This window comes from Pteronotus mesoamericanus, unplaced genomic scaffold, assembly GCF_021234165.1.
Source record: "Pteronotus mesoamericanus isolate MK-2021 breed Mesoamerican mustached bat unplaced genomic scaffold, CSHL_Meso_final contig_116, whole genome shotgun sequence".
In the NCBI taxonomy this organism is placed as follows: Eukaryota; Metazoa; Chordata; class Mammalia; order Chiroptera; family Mormoopidae; genus Pteronotus; species Pteronotus mesoamericanus.
Genome location: NW_026555027.1, coordinates 6,507,378 through 6,525,726, shown reverse-complemented (window position 1 = coordinate 6,525,726; position 18,349 = coordinate 6,507,378). Strand labels below are relative to the sequence as shown.

Genomic DNA, 18,349 nt, shown 5'->3' with positions numbered 1-18,349 from the left:
GTTAGCGAATAAAAATACTATGAAACGCAAAACCAGCCGTCTAATTTTAACCCTAAGCTGAGCTGGATTTATGCGAGCAGGCGAGAGAAGGCGTCAGGCTCCCGCCCTGACGGGACCGGCGGCTGCGCTGGACTGAGTCCCCCCCACTCCCAACGTTAGTGGTTACTTTGCAACACCCCAGCCCCTCTGGGCCCCTCACACCGCCTGGCAGAGCCTTTCCACTGTGAGTCCTTACCCTGAGGGCACTGCGGTGTCTGCGGACAATGTCCAGGTTTCCAGGTCTAGAAAACGACCCAACCTACTGATTCATTTTAAAGTTTTAGCAACTCGTTTTTCCACTTATGAGAAAGTCCTTCCAAAAGAAACTACATTTTTCTACAAAGTCGAGTGTCTTACACAATCATAAAATGAATGCTTTGGGGAGGAGCATGACTCTATTTCCAGATATTTGGAAATATGTTATGACTAAGAGGCTGGAAACAGAGGATGACAGTCACTTGGCCAACCAGGGTTCTGTTTGTTCTTCTCTGAGGAGCTAGAACCACCTACAGGCTCAAGGAAGATCCTGCATCGTTATCAGACTTGTCATTGGGTGCCCGATAGCTGGCTGCATTTTGACTCCTTCTGTGTGTAATACAAAGCTACGACATTCGAACCATCAATTATTGGTTTTAATGTCTTTGAAAAAGACGTAAATAACATTTTGCCCAAAATAAATGATCTTGGATCAAATTCTTATAAACAACACACAAATTAATGGACCAAGTGGTGTGGAGTTTTTCTGTTTGTTAGTTTTTCCTCTGGCTAACAGAGACCGTAAGCCCACCTTCTGCCTGCAACCGAACCCGGACCTGAACACGTCCGTCGGGCTCGCGCGCAGGCATTTAACAAGAAGCTTGTGTTTGTCCCCACCTAATGGTCATTCTCTGTTACTACAATTCACCGGGGCCACTTCACGTAACCGTGCACGCACAGGTGTAACGGCTACACTGCTTTTGAAAGAAAACCGTTTCAAATGTTCCTCAAGAATCTTCTCCGGCAATACATTTCATTCTGTTTGTCCACCTCTCACACTTCACCTGGAAAGCTAAGAACTCAATGACAACCACAAGGCATCCATACTGCACATCTTGGGTCCTTGTACCAAATGATTTCAACCCACAGAAATGCAAGGAAGCAAGGGAGAGAAAACGCAGAGGGGAGAAGGGCGCACTTCATGGTTAGTGGTTAGAAAAATGCCTTCAAATTTGGGGGTATTTGCTTTTCTAATTAAAAACACAAAAGGAACAGTTAACTTTGAATGTTTAGGATTCCTGTCAACTAATAAACCAAACTCTTTCCACTTCTACTAGCATCAAATCATCATATAATTATATATAAATCATATAATTATTTCATTTTCTGGTGGTGTCTCTTTTCTGCAGAATGATTTTGCTTGTTCACTGGGGTTTTCTTTATTCTTTTTTACATATTCATAACGCTTTTCAGTTTCCAGAAACTTCCTATATTGATAAGGCATGTGGATTCTTTAAATTATATTTTGATATTGCACAGCCCATATTTGAGGATTTTCCTCTCTCTGCCCCTGGGCCCACTAGCCACTGAAGGTTAAGCCTGAGAACTGAGTTGCAAGAGAACTTATTCAATTTATATGGTATTGTTCTCTAAATAATGTCTGCATTTCAATATTCCTTTAAAGAAAATGTAATGTAAATAAAAACACCCTCCTAGAATATTCCTTTTATGACTACAGAAAGACAACTTAACAAAAAAGTAATCCAATTTAAACAAGTGGCCTGGTTTGTTATCTTTGCTTATCATTAGCACAAATACTTATTTTCATTTACAAATGTGAGAAATAGTAGGAAAATTGGCTCCGAGTTGCATAAACCTATCTTCATCCCACCCTATCACAAAAGAGTTAAACATCAGCCTAGAGAACAGCCAAAGTGTGAGGCCTATGTGTGCATGGAGCTGTTATGAAAAAAACATGCTTTTAAATGGACGTAACTTAGTGCAGTGAACTACACACAAAAATTAATTTATTAATTGCATGAATTCACATTTCAGTCCAGCCTCTCATGTTATTTTTAGCAAAGAGAGAAATGTTTTTAAAGTCATCTACATCAATGATTTGGAACAAAATCATCTTAATTCTCTTCAAAATGCCTGTTTTTTTTATTAGGGCAGCTAGAAAAGAGGTGTTCTCCAGAGTTTCTGAGATCCACACGGCTTCTGCCACCACGGAGAACATCCTCAAATAAAACACACAGGCTTCTTCGCTGCAAAACAATCAGCAGACTCAGGGGGAGGAAAAGTTGGCGGCCACGCCCAGCTGAGTTGCCGTAATCAATTAGAAAACTATCCTTAAAAAGCAAGGGGATGAGCTATTCCAACAGCACAGAAGCAACGTTTACAGCAAGAAAAATATAAGGAATAAATAGCACATTCATCAAAAGGGGAGAGATGGCAACAAAATCTTCCAAGAAAGAAAAACATCTATGATAAACCAAGGTGCAGCAGGTGAGCAGAAACGCGCTGTGAAACCTACCTGGTGGAGGAGTCATGGGGGCTGGACGAGCTCTGTCGGTGGCGGGGACAGGCGCTCTGGCATCAGGAGGCAAAATTGCAGGTCCAGGCTCAGCACATCACAGCCACGGCTGCCGCTCAGTCGGGAGAAAGCGGCAGCCACTCCCTTCAGCGCAGAAACGGGCAAAGGACCCTGGGCTGTAAATGTATTTACCCTTGCTATTATCCCCACACACGGGGATGATACCCCCCCTTTTGGACAAGGCTTCAAAGATAACGCACACAGCGCTGTGTGTCACACAAGAATATGACGTAACAAGATGCTCAGTGGTGTTTGAAAACACAGACCAAACAATCAGTGAAACAAAACACAGCCAACCCAATGCAGACAGAAAAGTTCTGCGGCGGATCTGGACGTGGCAATAGATTGAGTTCAGGCACATACAAGTAGGGACCTAAACTGCAACATCAGATGCTCTTGGGACAAGATCTTTGCTATTAATCTTTATTTGTGTGCTTGTTCTCTGGAAAGCATTTTATTTCGAAAGCTAATTCTGAGGCAAGTAGCATCAGGCACATACAAAGAAATACTTGTCCTAGCACACAGAGAAGTTCTATATATGGAAATCATTTTTTTGTTCAGGGTATTAGAAGGTCTATTCATGCAGAGCAAAAAAGAAAAGAAAAAATTAGGCAAAGGCCAAAAATGTCAGGCCCGTGGAGGTATGCATGTGTTGTCTTGATGCTGAATTCTATGTCTGTGGACAGCTCCACGCACAGATGGACGACCTCGCTGTGTCACTGCGCCCCCACCCCCGCCGTGAGCCCCAGATGTTCCGAGAGGTAGGCTCGCTTCAGGCCGAGGCGCTTGTCAAGTCTGGTTTGTGGGGAGATGGTTGAAATGTTGCTTCATGACGTGGGCTTTCTGAAAGACAGGGAAAGTGTGAGGGAGATGACTGTTAAAGGGAGAAAAAGAATGTTTAGCACAATCCTCATTGCTTGTCATGCAAGAAAGGTAAGTATTGCCTTTCATTCCGTAAACCACTACTCATCATTGGTTCCAAGTGCAAGAAAGGGAATTTAAGTCTTTCTCATGGGAACTCAGACCGGGTTGACAGCTTTCTCTGTTTTAGCACATAGCAAACGCCATAAGCAAGGCCACATCTTTGGTTTTGAGGGTGTCCCCACTGTGTCCTCATTGAGAACGAATGGAGAGGGTCGGTTTACAGTCCTGTCCTGCAGGAGACCCTTCGGAGCGAGACTTCAGTCTCGTGCTACCTGATGTTTCTCCTGGGGCTTCACCTGAGTGTCAATTTCAAACGCAGGAAATAAGAAGTGTTCCTAGTTCCGTTCACTGCCACGCTCTCCCCTAACGCCACCTATGCAAGCTATGGGATGGGCGTGTCTTTGGAAGCTGGACGGTTTGCCGAATGTCTCATTGTACCGCCAGGCTGCGTTTTAAAGAAGGACATTGAATCTCTCCAGCGGTCAGGGTGGGACGGAGGGAGCTGTCTGAGGCACGCCTTCCCTGTCAGCCATTGTGACCCCGCAACAGACTCCTGTGGACTGACTGGATTCCAAACCAGAAGCCATCAGAAAAACCCACAGAATGTGCTCTCTTTTTTTTTTTTTTTTAAATCAGCCTACAAAGCCATCTGGCTACATGAAGGATTCTCTCAGCTGCACCGTGTCACATTCGATATTTTATTATAATTACCACATTAGAATTCCATAGTTCTTAAAGAACATCACAATCAGGGTGAATAGAAATGAATTTAACAGCACACCTGGGTCTTTTATTGTGGGGATTTTTTTTTTTTTTTTTTTTTTTGGTATAAGGATACATATCAGCATATTTTCCTTTCCAACTATTCTTCAGATAAACCTCTGAAAACTAATCTTGCTGATGTTCTTTTTTTCAAATATGGGCCCCAACCCATTCCTTAGAAATGGGATGAGGGGCTGACAACGGGCTCCTCCATAGTAATAACAGAAAATAAATAAACAATAAATAAATAAAATAAAAGGAAGCATGCGCAAGATGATAACATTAGGCCTTAGGGTAGAAATCTATGGGCCCAGAACACGAAAGAAAGCTCCCGGGAAGGCATCCAACGACGGGCTAGATTCCGCTGTGCGGTTGAAATGCATGAGCGGGGAGACGCTCGTGGTCCAGTAACAAATTGTGACGGCCCCTCTCGCCAGCGCTAGGGTTTCCTCAGAACGCCCTGCGCCCCCAGACTGTGTGTCAGCTTTTCACGGTTAGGCGTAAGTATGTGAGGAGGGGAGGTTCGTGCTGTTCAAATCGGTCTGCGGTACCTGGAGTGGGGTTACTCGTGAGCAGGTATTTGCCAAAGCACCAGGGACTTCTTGTTCCTTCTCCACGGGAACCCTCCGCGCACCCTAACCCTAAACGGGCTCCGAGTTGACCGCGGACCTCGCGAAGACCTGCGGTGTGGATGCGGGCTGACCCCTCGCTTCCTCCTGCCTCCCGGCCTCTGACCTCCGCGGCCCAGAAACCTGCCGTAGGCGTCAGTGGAAGCATGGCACGGGCGGTAAAGACACTTTTTTACATTATTAATTTTAATTTTAAAAAGAACCCTTATAGCACCAGAGCAAAGTGCAGCCTCCAGTTGGGTTGCAGGTCACATGATAACAATATATTTCCCATAGGCATTTGGTATGTGACTGGTAGCTATTTTCACAGCACATTAGGTGTTTTCGCACACTGTTTTACTGTATGGCCCACCACACTTGAGCACTTGCCCCATGTTCTTATATCTACTATCATTAGATGCTATCATTATCTTATGAATATATTTAGATGGCACTTACCAAGCTTAAGGATTACACAATTGTTTTCCTTCCTGAGTAGAAGTTTAAAACTATGAGGCAGCAAGTGCACTCGTCAAAGATCCCTAAAGTGAGGTGACCACAGTCCACGGCGTTTCTACATGAGTCTTCTGGTTAATATTTAATCAACGGATATGTAATGCCAAGCTCTTATCACTAAATATCTAGCAACAATATTTCTTTCATGAATGACAGCCAGCTTTGTGGTTTTTTAAAGTTACGATTTATTGCCACCACTGTGAACATCAACTGTCACTCCCTATAACATGGAAGTGTACTGGTCAGTGGAGGAGTCTGTGTTCTAGAAGGTGGATAGCAGAACACCGCCTGGACCTTCACTTCACGTAAACAAGGGTCATGTGGAGAAAGAGGAGAAAATAAGCAGAAAACAGGCTCTTCCTCAAATCTTTCCTAGAATCATAGGCTCCCCTGCCCTGGGGCCTAAGCTGTGAGTCTGACGGAGTCCACCAGGCGTGCGGCTCCAGAAAGCCTCGGGGAGGGAGACAGATGGATTTGAACTAGAAGCCACTACTGTTACCCCTGAAATGCAGTATAGAGATCATGCGGTAATAAGCAAGTTTTCAACCCCAGTATTAGGTGACTACCTGAAACACTTGAAGAAATAAAGCATGGAAAGGCCTACGAATCTTCTTCTCCTCCTTCTTCTCCTTCTTCTTCTCCTTTTTCAGCTTCCTCTTCCTCTGCTTCGCCTTCTGCTCCCTCCTCAGTTACTTCTCCCGTCTGTTTGTAACAAAAATCGCTTTATTATTGGGGAGGGTAAGGGTCAACAGATACAGTGAGGAATGGAGTGTAAAGCCTCAAACCAGAGTTGAGGGCCTCCCATACTCCCCACCCAGCACACACACCACACAGCGCGCACCGCAGACCACAATACACACGCCTGCGAGCCCAAAGACAGTTTAAATTGCATGTTACAGAGGTTGAATTTTATTCCTTTAAATTTTATCCTTAATAATTTCAACACTGCTTTCTAATTTTTCTTTTACTGTTTTAATTGCACATTTACATCTTATATCCTCAATATTCTTAATTTTGAATACTTTCTTATTATTAATTCTTAACCTTTTATCTTGATTCTCTTATATTTTAGTTCTTACTCTACTTTTATTCACTTAAGACATTTCTTTCTTAAATGTTTTATTTTATTGAATGTGTATATTTCTTTTACATTTCTAATTTTAATTTTTTTAATGATTTTATTTATTTACTTTTAGAGAGAGGGAAGGGAGAAAGAGAGGGAGAGAAACATTGATCGGTTGCCTCTCGCACGCCCCAAACTAGGGACCAGGCCTGCAACCCAGGCACGTGCCCTGACTGGGAATCAAACCAGTGACATTTTGGTTCACAGGCCAGCATTTGATCCACTGAGCCACAGCAGCCAGGGCTAATTTTAATTCTTTTTTGTCCTTGGCCATGGGAGGAAGCCTATGCCCCAAACAAGGAACTAGAAGCTAGTGTTATCTCTATGTGATCTCTCATCCCTTTTCCCTCAGTGGAAGCCTCTGGAACATAGCTCTCTCAGACACCCCGAAGGCCAGCCAGTCTTAGTCTGGAGGGCCTTAGTCTCCTGAGGGAGGCAGGCTTCTTGAGGTTCAAAACCACCAAGTGATTCTAATGCCTACCCGTGGATGAGAGCCACCATCCTACAACCTCAACTGGAGAGGCAGGTCAAAAATTCTTCCCACATCAATAATGTTCTCCCTGGATAGATTACCACCAGAAATTCTGGAACCATATGGTTTCCTGAGGTCACATAGCTTCCAGACACTTACTGATGAGCTCCATGTTTAAAATTCACAGTGTCTAAGGCGCACGCCTGTGCTGCTGTCTTGAAATCTGGTAAAATCGGGAAGACCTGAAATGGCCTAACTGCTGATTCCCCTCCCCCGCTGCTCCCACACGTGAGGCCTCCTTGCCAAGCAACCCTCCTTACCAAAGGGACTGGGCATGGCACCTGCTTATCCCCCAGAAATATACAAACAGGCCAATCACATCCTCCATGAGAACCAGGGGGCGCACCATCCTCTTGATACAGCAGAGCCCACGTCCGACCAATCCAAGTGCAACCCCTGTGTGGCCCTGTACTGCGTGGCGTCCTCCTCCTGTGACTCGCAAACCACTGTCCAGCTCACCTGTCCAGTGTCGGGTGCATCAGCCACCCCCACAGCCACAGGGAAGGGCTCCCCGCCTCACCAGCGAGGTGACAGGAGGCGGCCGTCGCAGCAGCATGGGACACCATGCATGCTGCATAAATTGCATGAGTCAATGCGACGGGAAGGGAGGATGGAGAAGAAATCACCTAATGACCTGGCCCAGCCCAGCCTGGCTTCACTGATGACACCTTCACTTCCGGAGGCTCAGAAAAAGGTCTAGAGCCAAGCCCTCCTCTCCTGGATAAATTTATCTCCCACTTATCCAGTTCCCTTCTCAGCAGGTGAAAGGAGGATTTTCTGGGAGCGTGGATTGCATCAGCTTCTTTATTTCACAAGGGAAAAAGAGAATGTGGCCAAAGCGACAGTTCTCTCACTACAAGAGCCTGTGCTTTTTGTAAGTGCAACTATTAAACCTGCAACTGTACCTCTTCCGTTGCTGTCTCTCCCTCTTCGTCCTTAGGTCCACGAGCCAACATTAAAGAAAAAATATAAATCAGCATGAGTTTGAGATTGCATCTAAAAATTAAGCAAACTGTAATAAAATACATGTTCATCAAAATGAAAGACAATAGTTTATTGATAAAACATACAAACAGCAAAGATATGATAACTAAGTGACACCTACTTATGTCATGCATTATATGTTCAAGCCCTTGGAATGCTAAGAGATTAAGACACTTTTCTGTCATTCATATGCCAGAGAAAATATAATTAATGATTAATACTGCTTAATCATATGTTTAATTCTATCTTTATGTCCAATGCATATTGCAGACCAGTATTTCAGACCATACATGTAAGCGATTAGAAAATTTGAATGAAACTATGTCTTTTCTGCCTTTGCGTCCTTGTAAGCGTGCCTTTACTGCAGCTTTGAACCAATTAATAAAACCAGATCAGAAACTCCTCCTCCATCAGAACAAAACGATACCACTTCTGAACCGCATCGTGTTCACACACTGATTTCTGATTAAAGAGGGACATCTCCGAGGGGAGGGAGGCTGAGGCCGCCAGAGGCCCAGGCAGGCCCCTGCTCTGTCAGCCCACTGGAATCGCTAGTTTTTCTCACATCAAAGTAAGAGAATCAAGACGTAACTGCTAAAAATGCAAGAAAATAAGAGCCTTCCCATCCGTTCCCAAAAGGGCCCTCTGAGACACCTCCCTGGGGCCAGAGCACTCGGGTGGCTTTCAGCGAGGGACGGGTCCCTCAGGCCTCACCACTTGGCAGCGCGCTCACGGCCTGTCGGGCTGAGCAGGCGCAAGCTACTGCAGCCACGCGCATCCTCTCACCCACTTCCGTCTTGGGACCGAGGCCACAGGCTTAACTACTCTGTCAACGGTCACAGAGCAAACGAGCAACACAATCAGGACTCACTGCACGCATTCCTGGCTCCTCAGCCAGAGCCCTTCACACACACCCTGGCCGTCCCTTAAGCTCGGTCACAGAAAAGACAAAACCGCGGAAGGCAAGTCTCAGAGGGCCTGCCACACAGTCACAACCCCTAGGCCAGCCTTCTGTTTTTGGCCAGCTCCGAAACGATACTCTCAGGTTTCTGAAGACCAGCGTGGAAATCACAGAACCTGAAAGCCCCCATCCAGCTGGCCAAGGCTGGGTCGCCCAAGCACAGGGGACTGTCTTTGCAGTAAACGCCATGGATGGCATGCAAGTTTCACGGCTAAAATACTGTCCAGGACAAGAAAGTGCTGTGCTTGTTACAAAACCCAGAGGTCGGTTCTCAGCCACGCGCTGACCAAAACTCTTTAACGTTGCCTCATTCTGCCCACACCGCGGCCCTCCCCTCCTGGGTCTCCTCTCCCGGGTCTCCTCTCCCACTTACCTCGCCTTCGGTCTTCCCTGTCCCCAACCTGTTCACACTGTAGCCAGAGATACTGTTCTAAAAGACAACAGACCTTGCCGTGACCACAAAGGACAACAAAACACCCATCAGCCTCAGCATGGCTGGAAGGCCACCGCCATCGGGCCTCGCTGCCCATCCAGCCTCGAACATCGCCCTGTCTAAGCCGTACGACACACGTGCAGTTTTCTCACGTCAGCCACGCCTCCCAGGACGCCACTTAAAATGACACTTGCAAGGAAGGCTTTTCTGACCCAGAAGGCCGAGTCAGGGGACCCCGCATCTGCTCCCATATTCATCATTTCTTACCTATCTCCCTGGCTAGTCTGAGTACTCCTGGAGGCATGCCCTGCATCTCACTCATTTGGGGGTTTTTTCCTTTTCATTTTTCAGTGTATTGGGGTGGCACTGGGTAACAAAATTATACAGGTTTCAGGTGTGCCAACCTCACTCATTTTTGGCTCTGCAGGACCCAGCCACCGTCTGCAACCAAGGCGTGAGCTTAGTCGGTGTGTTGGGTCAAGGAACATGGGAAGGCAGCTATTGCCTCTTCGGATCTCGAAGGTCATTAATTTTCTTCTTATCCACATCGGATCAAATGAAAATTCACAATATGCAACACAGAATTACCAACTATGTGACTTTTAAATTTTTCTAAATCTAATGATTTGTATTAACTGTATGCAGCTGAAATAAATGATTTATTAGAGACACACTATTAAGAATGGGGTGTCCTTAGAGCTAGCCAGGGGGCTAGCAAGCAGCCATTACTGCAGGGCAGGGACCATGAAGTCTTCATCAATATTTAAATTGACCTTAATTTCTTGAAAGAGACATTAAATAGAGAAAGCAATTGCTCAGAGAATGTATAGAAATGTGCGGACCGAGCAGACTCCGAAGAACCTCAGACCCGACCGTCACCAGCTCCAGCAGAACCCGCACCCTGGCAGCAGGACGGTGGTTCCTGCCCCACGCCCAGTCCCTGGAACTCTGCCTGGCAGGTGACAATTCCCCATCTGTTGACACAGTGTTGGGTGAGTGCATTTAGGTAGCCACTCCTGTCTCAAATGCCTCTCAGGAGGAGGTGGGGTAGGTTGATTAAATAAAAACTTAATTGTCCATCCTTAGCTCCCAGAATTGTAAAACATCAGAATTAGGCAGATCCTCACCACTAATCAATGCTTGGATTGACTTTTATGGTTGGCAGATAATTATGTTGACAAAAAGGGCTTTTTTTAAAGGAATTATGCTTGGCAGATAATTATATTGACAAAAAGGTTGGTGTTTGTTTTTTTTTTTAAATAATTATAATCACATATAATTCTCACAAACTCCTGCAAAATCTTAGGACAGGGTATAAACCACTCCCTTAACAAAGCTACAGCTTTAAGTTCACCGTGTAGCTCTTCTAAGAAAGCGAGTCAGGGGACCTCGGAAGTGGGCACTCGGCCAGGGAGGCAGCCTGCCAAGCTGGCGCGTGGCCAGCAGTAAGGACAGGTGTCAGCTGTGGGGAGGGCCGGGTAGGACAGGTGGCTGGGGCGGAGGGAAGCCGAGGGCTGGCCAGCAGTCACCTGAGCAGGGCAGCTGGCCTCGGGGTGGCTGGGGAGCAGGGGCGCGGCCTGACGGGCGGACCCCATGGGGAGCCAGGCACGGAGCTGCTCGAGGACCCCCACCGACGTCTGCCTCCTGCAGGAGCTGCTCTCCTCCCAACCAGTTTTGGAGGCAGCCGAGTGGGGGCACTTACAGACCATAATCAGGCCAAGGCCTTAAAAGACTTCGGAGAGGACTTGAGTTGGCACCGACCACGACTTAAAATCTATGAAAACCAACCACAAACATGAACCAGCCTCAGCGTTCCCGGCTTCCATTACATCCTCACAATGGCCCAGTCCACAGTCCCCGAGGGGGTGCCCTGGAGCTGAGGGGACCTGCCGCTTTCCTCCTTCACTCAGGTGCCATCCGCAAGCCCCGCTGCCCTCCTAGCCCCTCATCGCTCCCTGGCTCATCACAGACCTCCCCCCACCCCAATCTACAGTGGGTCTGCAGCTGCAGACCAGATCTTCTTCGGCATCAGTCAGGGGTCTTTGCTGCGTTCCCTGTCCTGCCTCCCAAAGGCTGCTCTGGCCTGTCAGCAAGCGGGTGGCATCCATGCTGGCCTCTTGCGTTTAAGAACCCCGGGGACTTGGAGAGGAGGTTGGGGAGGTCCACATCATTAAAGGAGGCAACGGTGACTGTCTCCGTTTCTGGTTGTTTCCATCAGCATAGCATTCTTAGGAGAATGTTTGTCCCCATCAAAAGGGCATCGTGTGCGTGGGCACGTGGCACGGAGCAAGCGAGCGCCACGGCTGAGTTCAGGTGGACAGCCCACGTCTCAGACACCGACCCAGAGGGTTCACCGCTCAGCCCGACCCTGCCAGCTCCACGGGAGATGGTACCATCGTGCCCTTGAAAATGGTTCTTAACACGCAAGTGACAGGTTCAAAAAGTGGTGGACGCTGACCAAGGTCTGCAGTCGACCTAACAGAGAGGCAGCAGCGTCGCATTCCTGGCTTCCATGTCGCACTGCAGCCGCGTACAACACTATGTCGCCCATGGGAGAAGCCGGGGGCGGGCGCACAGACCTGTGCTACGTCCCTGTGAGTCCATAACTAGTTTAGAATAAAAGGTTAAATGCATTTGGATTCCTTTTCATAAAGAGTGTGGCCGAACACCAGGCTATAGATTCGTGTTTTGTTCTCCCTACCACACGAACCTGCGGGGGAAGAGTCGGGTTGCCGCCGTCCCTCCCACACTCTAAGACAGCCCATATATGTCCTGGTTCTCTAACCCTGGGGAAAAAGTTATAGGTCTTGCTGTTCAAAACCCTGGGCTAATCGAGGTGATAAAGCCCAACGGTCCCTAACAAAAGGGCTTGGAGCTTAGGACCTAGGAGTCAGAGAGATGGAAGCAGCTGGAGGGAAGACAAAGGGAGCAGGGGGGGGTGGCTTCCAGGAGAGGGGCTGCCCAGGCCCACCCTGCAACAGAAGCAGAGCCAGGGACCCAGGGGCACTCGGGTGGCCCTGGGCACTCTGCATGACACCAGCACTCAACAGCTTTGGCAGGCAGCCGGGAAGCCACCTCACAGCGTGACCACGGTGGACAGCGCGGCAGAGCCCACTCCCCTTCCAGCTGCCACGCAAGACTCAGGATGACCCTGAGAGCCTGGGGAGGACAGAGACCCCGAAACACGCCCCCAGGGTGGACTTCCTGGCAGCCATGCGGGGGAGGCTCGAGCAGCTGCAATGACATCGAGAGAAGTAAAGGGAGCGGCCGCTCCTTGCGCACAAGGCTCCGGAACCAAATCCAGACCCACTGAGCCACGCTCTTCCTGTCGCTCACGGGGTGTTGGGTGAAGCAGGAAGCTCGGGAGCACGGCCATCTAAACACAAGGGGCCAGGAGGAGGAAAACGTAACAATCCGTGGAATCTCCTCTAGAAAGTGTTTGACAGAGCCAGAACTTTTATCTAAAAGACCTGGCTTTTTCTAGGTTGTAATGTCTAGGAGAACCTACCAGGATGTGTGTAGAACTTTGCAAATCAATGTTAAAAGGTAAAACACTGAGATCTAACTGGCCCTTGGGTTTACTACAAACAAGCCTGTCTAAGCCTGGGCGCCCTGTGGGGAAGGTGCCACGACACACAGCGAGAAGGCCGTCCGGCCCCACCATTCGGACAAACCCCAGAGCCACAAGCACAGCCAGCAGGTCCTGAGGCCACGAAATGCACCTTCTAAACATCGGGTGGCTTTTGTCTCCTTTTTACATTTCAGTGAACTTTCCTATATATTCAATCCCACAGTCACGCTGCTATGTCACTTTTAATCTGTTTCTTGACAAATCATGGGGTTGTTTTCGCTGTTTAACAGAATTAAAGTCATTCAAAGAGCATGTATCACTTATCAAATGAGAAAAGGTCAGAATCTGTCTTTTTTAGAATATTATTAAAGAGTTAAAAAGTGAGTTTGATAATGTAATGTTAATAGTATCTTCATCTAAAATTTTAAAAAAGTCTTTTCCTTAGTCGTTTCTTTCATCATAGCCCATACAAAGGAACAAAAATGATTTTTTTAAGTTCTTATCAGAATTCACAAGGTTATAACTCACTTTGGGCTCACAATTTTTAAAAAACCAGTAACAAAGAGAAACAGCAGGCTGGAGGCAGGTCTGACTGTAAAAACGCTACATTCTTCTTGGCCTCATGGGAGGAAGGGATCGGGTGTAACGTTCTTATCGTTGTCTCTCTGTCTTAAAAGAAGCAAACTGAATCTCAACATTTAAATCAATAATACTGTAAATGCGTTAGGCAATTCAGGCCAAGTTCAGATTATAAAACCAGATTTTTAAATTACAAGATAATGAAATTGGCACTATATTTCATTTAGATTTATTATTGCTGAATGATACAGGCTGCCATGAAACCCCATTTAACTTCAAGGTCAAAATTAGAGATTTCTTCTTTCTTCAAAATAAAAATAAAAATAGCTTCAAGCGGTCTTAAATTACAAAAATTTGGAAATAGCAATCTTCAAATGCGAGGGATTTACTGCCCTAGGCCCTCCCAGATTTAAATTTCTTCAGACAAAGACAGACCGATGCCCATCCCCCAGACCCCCATTGTCACAGCACGGTTGTCAGTCTCGGTGCCCTTCCTAGTCACGGTCCATGTGCTGGGAACAGGGGCCTGACTACCCATGCCTCTTTGGAATCAATAACTAGGCAGACCATCAAGGGTCAGTAAACAGTCTTTGCTACAGCTGTGCTCACACGGAAACCCCGGAAACTCTCCCGGGGGAGGCTCAGCCCAAGGCCCGCACCTGCACCTGCTCAGGCCCCCTCTGCACCCGGTCCCCGCTTACCTGGCTTCCCAGCCACACTCAGAATTCTTGGGATAAGTAGTCCATCGGGTCCCCCATTATCCTGGCTGGGCGCTTCTAGAACCAGTCTCCTTCCCCTCCTCACATCCCCCCACCCTTTGTCCTGTGGCTCCTGAACTGGAACCCCCTTTAACGTCACAGGCCTCGGACCAGCTGAGAGCTGCGATTCCTTGACTGGACTTCGAATGACATCAGTCTTCCCCCACCCCTGCCCCCTAAGGCCCCCTTCTAGCCTCAGCTCCTACTGGCTTCTCGCAAAACAGCCCTTGCTCTGTGTCCTCACCAGGCAGCGCTCTGGGTGGGTGCATGCTGGGAGCCTGTCATTACTCATGGCCAAGGAATAAGGTCCCTTGTTTTATAAAGAACAGGACCCCAGGCTAACCCTAACAGCACAACAGCAAACTGTTAAAGTCCTGTCTAGACTCCCCTCCAGGAATGGTTCAGGGGCTTCCACATTAGCCCTGCGCCCACTTCACGCCCAGCAGTTAATGCGTTAGATGAACACCTTCCTGTTTCCTCCCTGGCTAAACCCCTGGCTCCCTCCTTTCACCCTCGCACTCTGGGCTCAGGAGACTCCTGGCAGCTGGGAGGAGCTCCGCATCTGTTCTGCGAACAGAACTGAGTCCCATGAAACCACGGTGAGGAAAGCCAGCACTCACATGCTTCTCTTCGGCGAGGTTGCCCCCATCTTCCTTGTCCTCCTTTTGTGTCTCATTTTCTCCACCTTCTTCAGCCGCCTCTGTTCCCTGGTCATGAAGGAAACCCACTGTGTCACCCGCCTGAGATAAGCTTCCAAGGAAACTCCAGGCCACAGACGCTGTGGCTTCCTTATGAGGATGAGCACCGTATAAACAAAGCAAACGAAGACCTCTTGTTTATTAGGTCACTTAGCTACTCGAGATGTGACTGTCAGCCTCTGTCATCTCCTGGCACACATAAACTAATTAACACAATTCTCGGGCACAACAGAAAATATAGATTTTTTTGCCAATCTGATTTTTAAAATTAGGTATAATTTTGATTTATTCACACCAGATGGCTATTGTTGTGTTGGCTGTTGTCATTTTTCTTTTTGGCAATCTAAGGGAAAAGAAGTCAGTGCCCCTGACCAAATAGTTTTAAAAATCCTTGCATCCCACAGTGTGCCACGGTTGAAAATTGCTGTCCTAGAGCATAGGATCACCACCCATCGAAACCACTGGTTGGAGCTCTTGGTGAAATTCAACAGATACAATTCACGAGCCCAGTAGAGTAATAAACTGTCAAATGAGGAGTTTCAGTTTACCCATCTAAGGCTTGTGAAGGGAATGTCAAAGGATTCAATATTTAGGCAATATTCATTTTCTGTTATTCCTGAAGGGAGGCTTTATAATTTTAGAGATTTAAAAAGATTAAAGAGATGATAGATAGATAGATAGATAGATAGATAGATAGATAGATAGATAGATAGAGTGAGTGAGTGAGTGAGCTGATGGATGGATGGGGAAAAGGGAGAGAGAGGGGAAAGATCGATAGGGGGATAGGTGGGTGGGTGGATGGATAATAAGACAGAATGATAGACAGATGATAGGTGAGGTGGACAGGCAGACATAGATATGGAAAGATTAGGACTAAGTTGACGTTCTACGGAAACTGGTCTGCGGAAAGATGGTTTCACATACCAGCTCTTACCTCTGCAGGGCTCTGTGCCTCTCCCACAACATCGCCATTGGGAAGGGAAGATTCTTCCTCAGGCGGCTTTGTCACCTGTGTCACACAAATTGAAAATGCGTGAGAATATTTTTGAGGATAATAGCTTGCATTGTAACATCATTTACCTTTCCAAGTTACTTTGTTTTTATCCCTCATTTTATCCTCACAACACTGTGACCTCAGTGAGTACGGCAGTCACTACCACTTACACCACAGAAACAAGAAAATAAAGGCAGAACATGTCAGTTACACGTCAGGGGCAGGGCCAGGTCTAGATATCCTACCTTACGCTCTTTTTGACTAATCCAGCTACATACCGGCGTTAGGGTATGAAACAATCTTTTGTTTATTATTTGATGATTTGTACTATCAGTTTTATTGTCACTTGAATATGAAATTATTTTAAATGGTATATATTTGTTTCTCATGTTTTTATGATGTTTCCCTTTCAGACTGTAATTCTGAATATAAGATAAGCACATAGTCTGTTCAAACATCCCTTTTTGAAATGTATGGTTTTCTGTGACCAAATGTGTGACAGCTTTGGAAACTACTTAATAAGTAAAAAAAAGAAAATACATTCTATTAAATCTATCTAATATATTATTATTCTTGTGTGTATATATGTATATCCTATACATATCTACTAAATTAAGTTTGTTCATTGTATTTATGTATATGTTTAAAATAGCGCTTGATACCATTTTTTATTACATAATACCCTTTTCCTGGTTAACGTTTTGGCTTTGAATTCCTCTTCGTCTGATATTATTAACTCTACTCCAGCTTTCTTTTTGTCTCCATAGGCCTGTTGTATTCTCATCCTTTACTATCAATTTTTATTTGAATGACTCCTTTACTGGGCTCTTATAGATAATATATGGCTCAGTCCTTGTAAAAACCCAATCTCACTGACAACACCAATTCCAGAACAGCCAGGTCATCTCCTCTAGGACCCAGTCCTCCAACCTATGGTGACTCTAAACCCTGGATAAAATATTTTTTAATTAGAATGTTTTAAAACACTTTAAAAAAGGAAGAATGGGGAGAATGAACCAACGCAAGAAGATTCTAGAAGGAGCTGACATTTAAAAGAGGAGGATGATTTGCACACCCATGTTCATATTTTTCACAACAGCCAAGGAGTGAAACAATGCAAAGGCCATCAAAGGCTGAATGGAAAAGCACAGTATGGCATCTCCATATGATGGGAAGTATCTAATTTGAGGACCAGAGAGAAACAAGATATTTTTTAAATGAAGGAAGCTTCAGGTAAGTATGGAATAATATCAAAAGGTTTAGCAAATGCGTAATTAGAGGGCCTGAAGGAGAGGTGACGAGGCCCCCAGCCATACACAGTATCCTTACAATGTAAATGCTCACAGATGTCCTTTTTCACATGTCCCCTCCCACACTCCTAGATTTTTCTGGGATAGTTTAAAAATCTTAATTTCACTATTATTACTATGTTTTCCTTTTGAAAGTGGTTCTCAGCATAAGTAGCATTTTCAATTCACCAGGGAGCTCCACACAGGTACCCCAGAGTTCATGGCTTCCTTGAGTGTAGAGGCAGCCCTTTCATTGTACGGCGTTAACAGCTCCCCAGGGGGTTCCGATGGCCATGCAGGGTGGAGGCTGGCTGCCAGCCCCTCCTTCCCCCTGTTCCTCCTGGGAAAGAGCAGCTCCCGGGGCCCGCCCACCCAGCTCACGCTCACGCTCCGCCCAGGCGGTGGGCACCTCTGCTGCCCACTGCCCGCTGCTGGGGCAGAGGGCGGCGCGGAGGTGAGGGAGGAGGTTCCACCTGCCAGGCTGCTCCCAACCAACCAAGGCCCAGAGCCTGCACCTGCCGCTGGAATACGCCTCTTTGGGGTGTGGGGAGCCCTGAGAGCCACGCCCACCTCTGGCAGATTCTGGCCTTGCTCTCCTTGCAACCAACCGTTTTCACTTCCATCTTTCAGGGATTCTTCTCTAGTTTCCGGTCCTGGGGCAGCACCCTCTCCGGTTTCCCTGCAATCCAGCGAGGAGGGTCTACAGGGGGCGGAGTCAGCGCCAGCTCCACCTGCAAGGCCCTCCGGGATCTCTTTATTTGTTCTTTCTGGAACTCCTGTTATTCACATATCAGGTCTCCTGTGTTGGACTTCCAGACTCTTGACTTTCCCCCGTGATTCCGATTTCCCTGTGTTTTCGTTCATGTTCGAGGTATTTCCCCTGCCGATCTTGAACGACAAGGTGGGTCTCGATGGCGTCTGTGTTGTTGTTCATCTTGCAGTCGTAAATGAGGAAACTCCAGAACATCTGTTCTGCTCCAAATTCATGTCATTTACAGATCCCTCC

General features: G+C 46.8%; 1 protein-coding gene across 1 annotated transcript in view; it reads right to left on the bottom strand.

The window, feature by feature from the left end:
- Positions 1 to 3,020: 3,020 nt before the first annotated feature.
- SH3BGR (SH3 domain binding glutamate rich protein) overlaps positions 3,021 to 18,349 on the bottom strand; it is a 28,895-nt gene continuing 13,566 nt past the window's right edge. The window contains exons 4-8 of the mRNA XM_054578471.1: positions 15,995 to 16,069; positions 14,983 to 15,069; positions 7,982 to 8,011; positions 5,988 to 6,123; positions 3,021 to 3,454 (exon numbers count right to left, since the gene is read on the bottom strand). Of these exons, the coding sequence (XP_054434446.1) occupies positions 6,022 to 6,123; positions 7,982 to 8,011; positions 14,983 to 15,069; positions 15,995 to 16,069 (294 nt within the window). The 3' untranslated portion in view covers positions 3,021 to 3,454; positions 5,988 to 6,021. The remainder of the gene's footprint in view (positions 3,455 to 5,987; positions 6,124 to 7,981; positions 8,012 to 14,982; positions 15,070 to 15,994; positions 16,070 to 18,349) is intronic.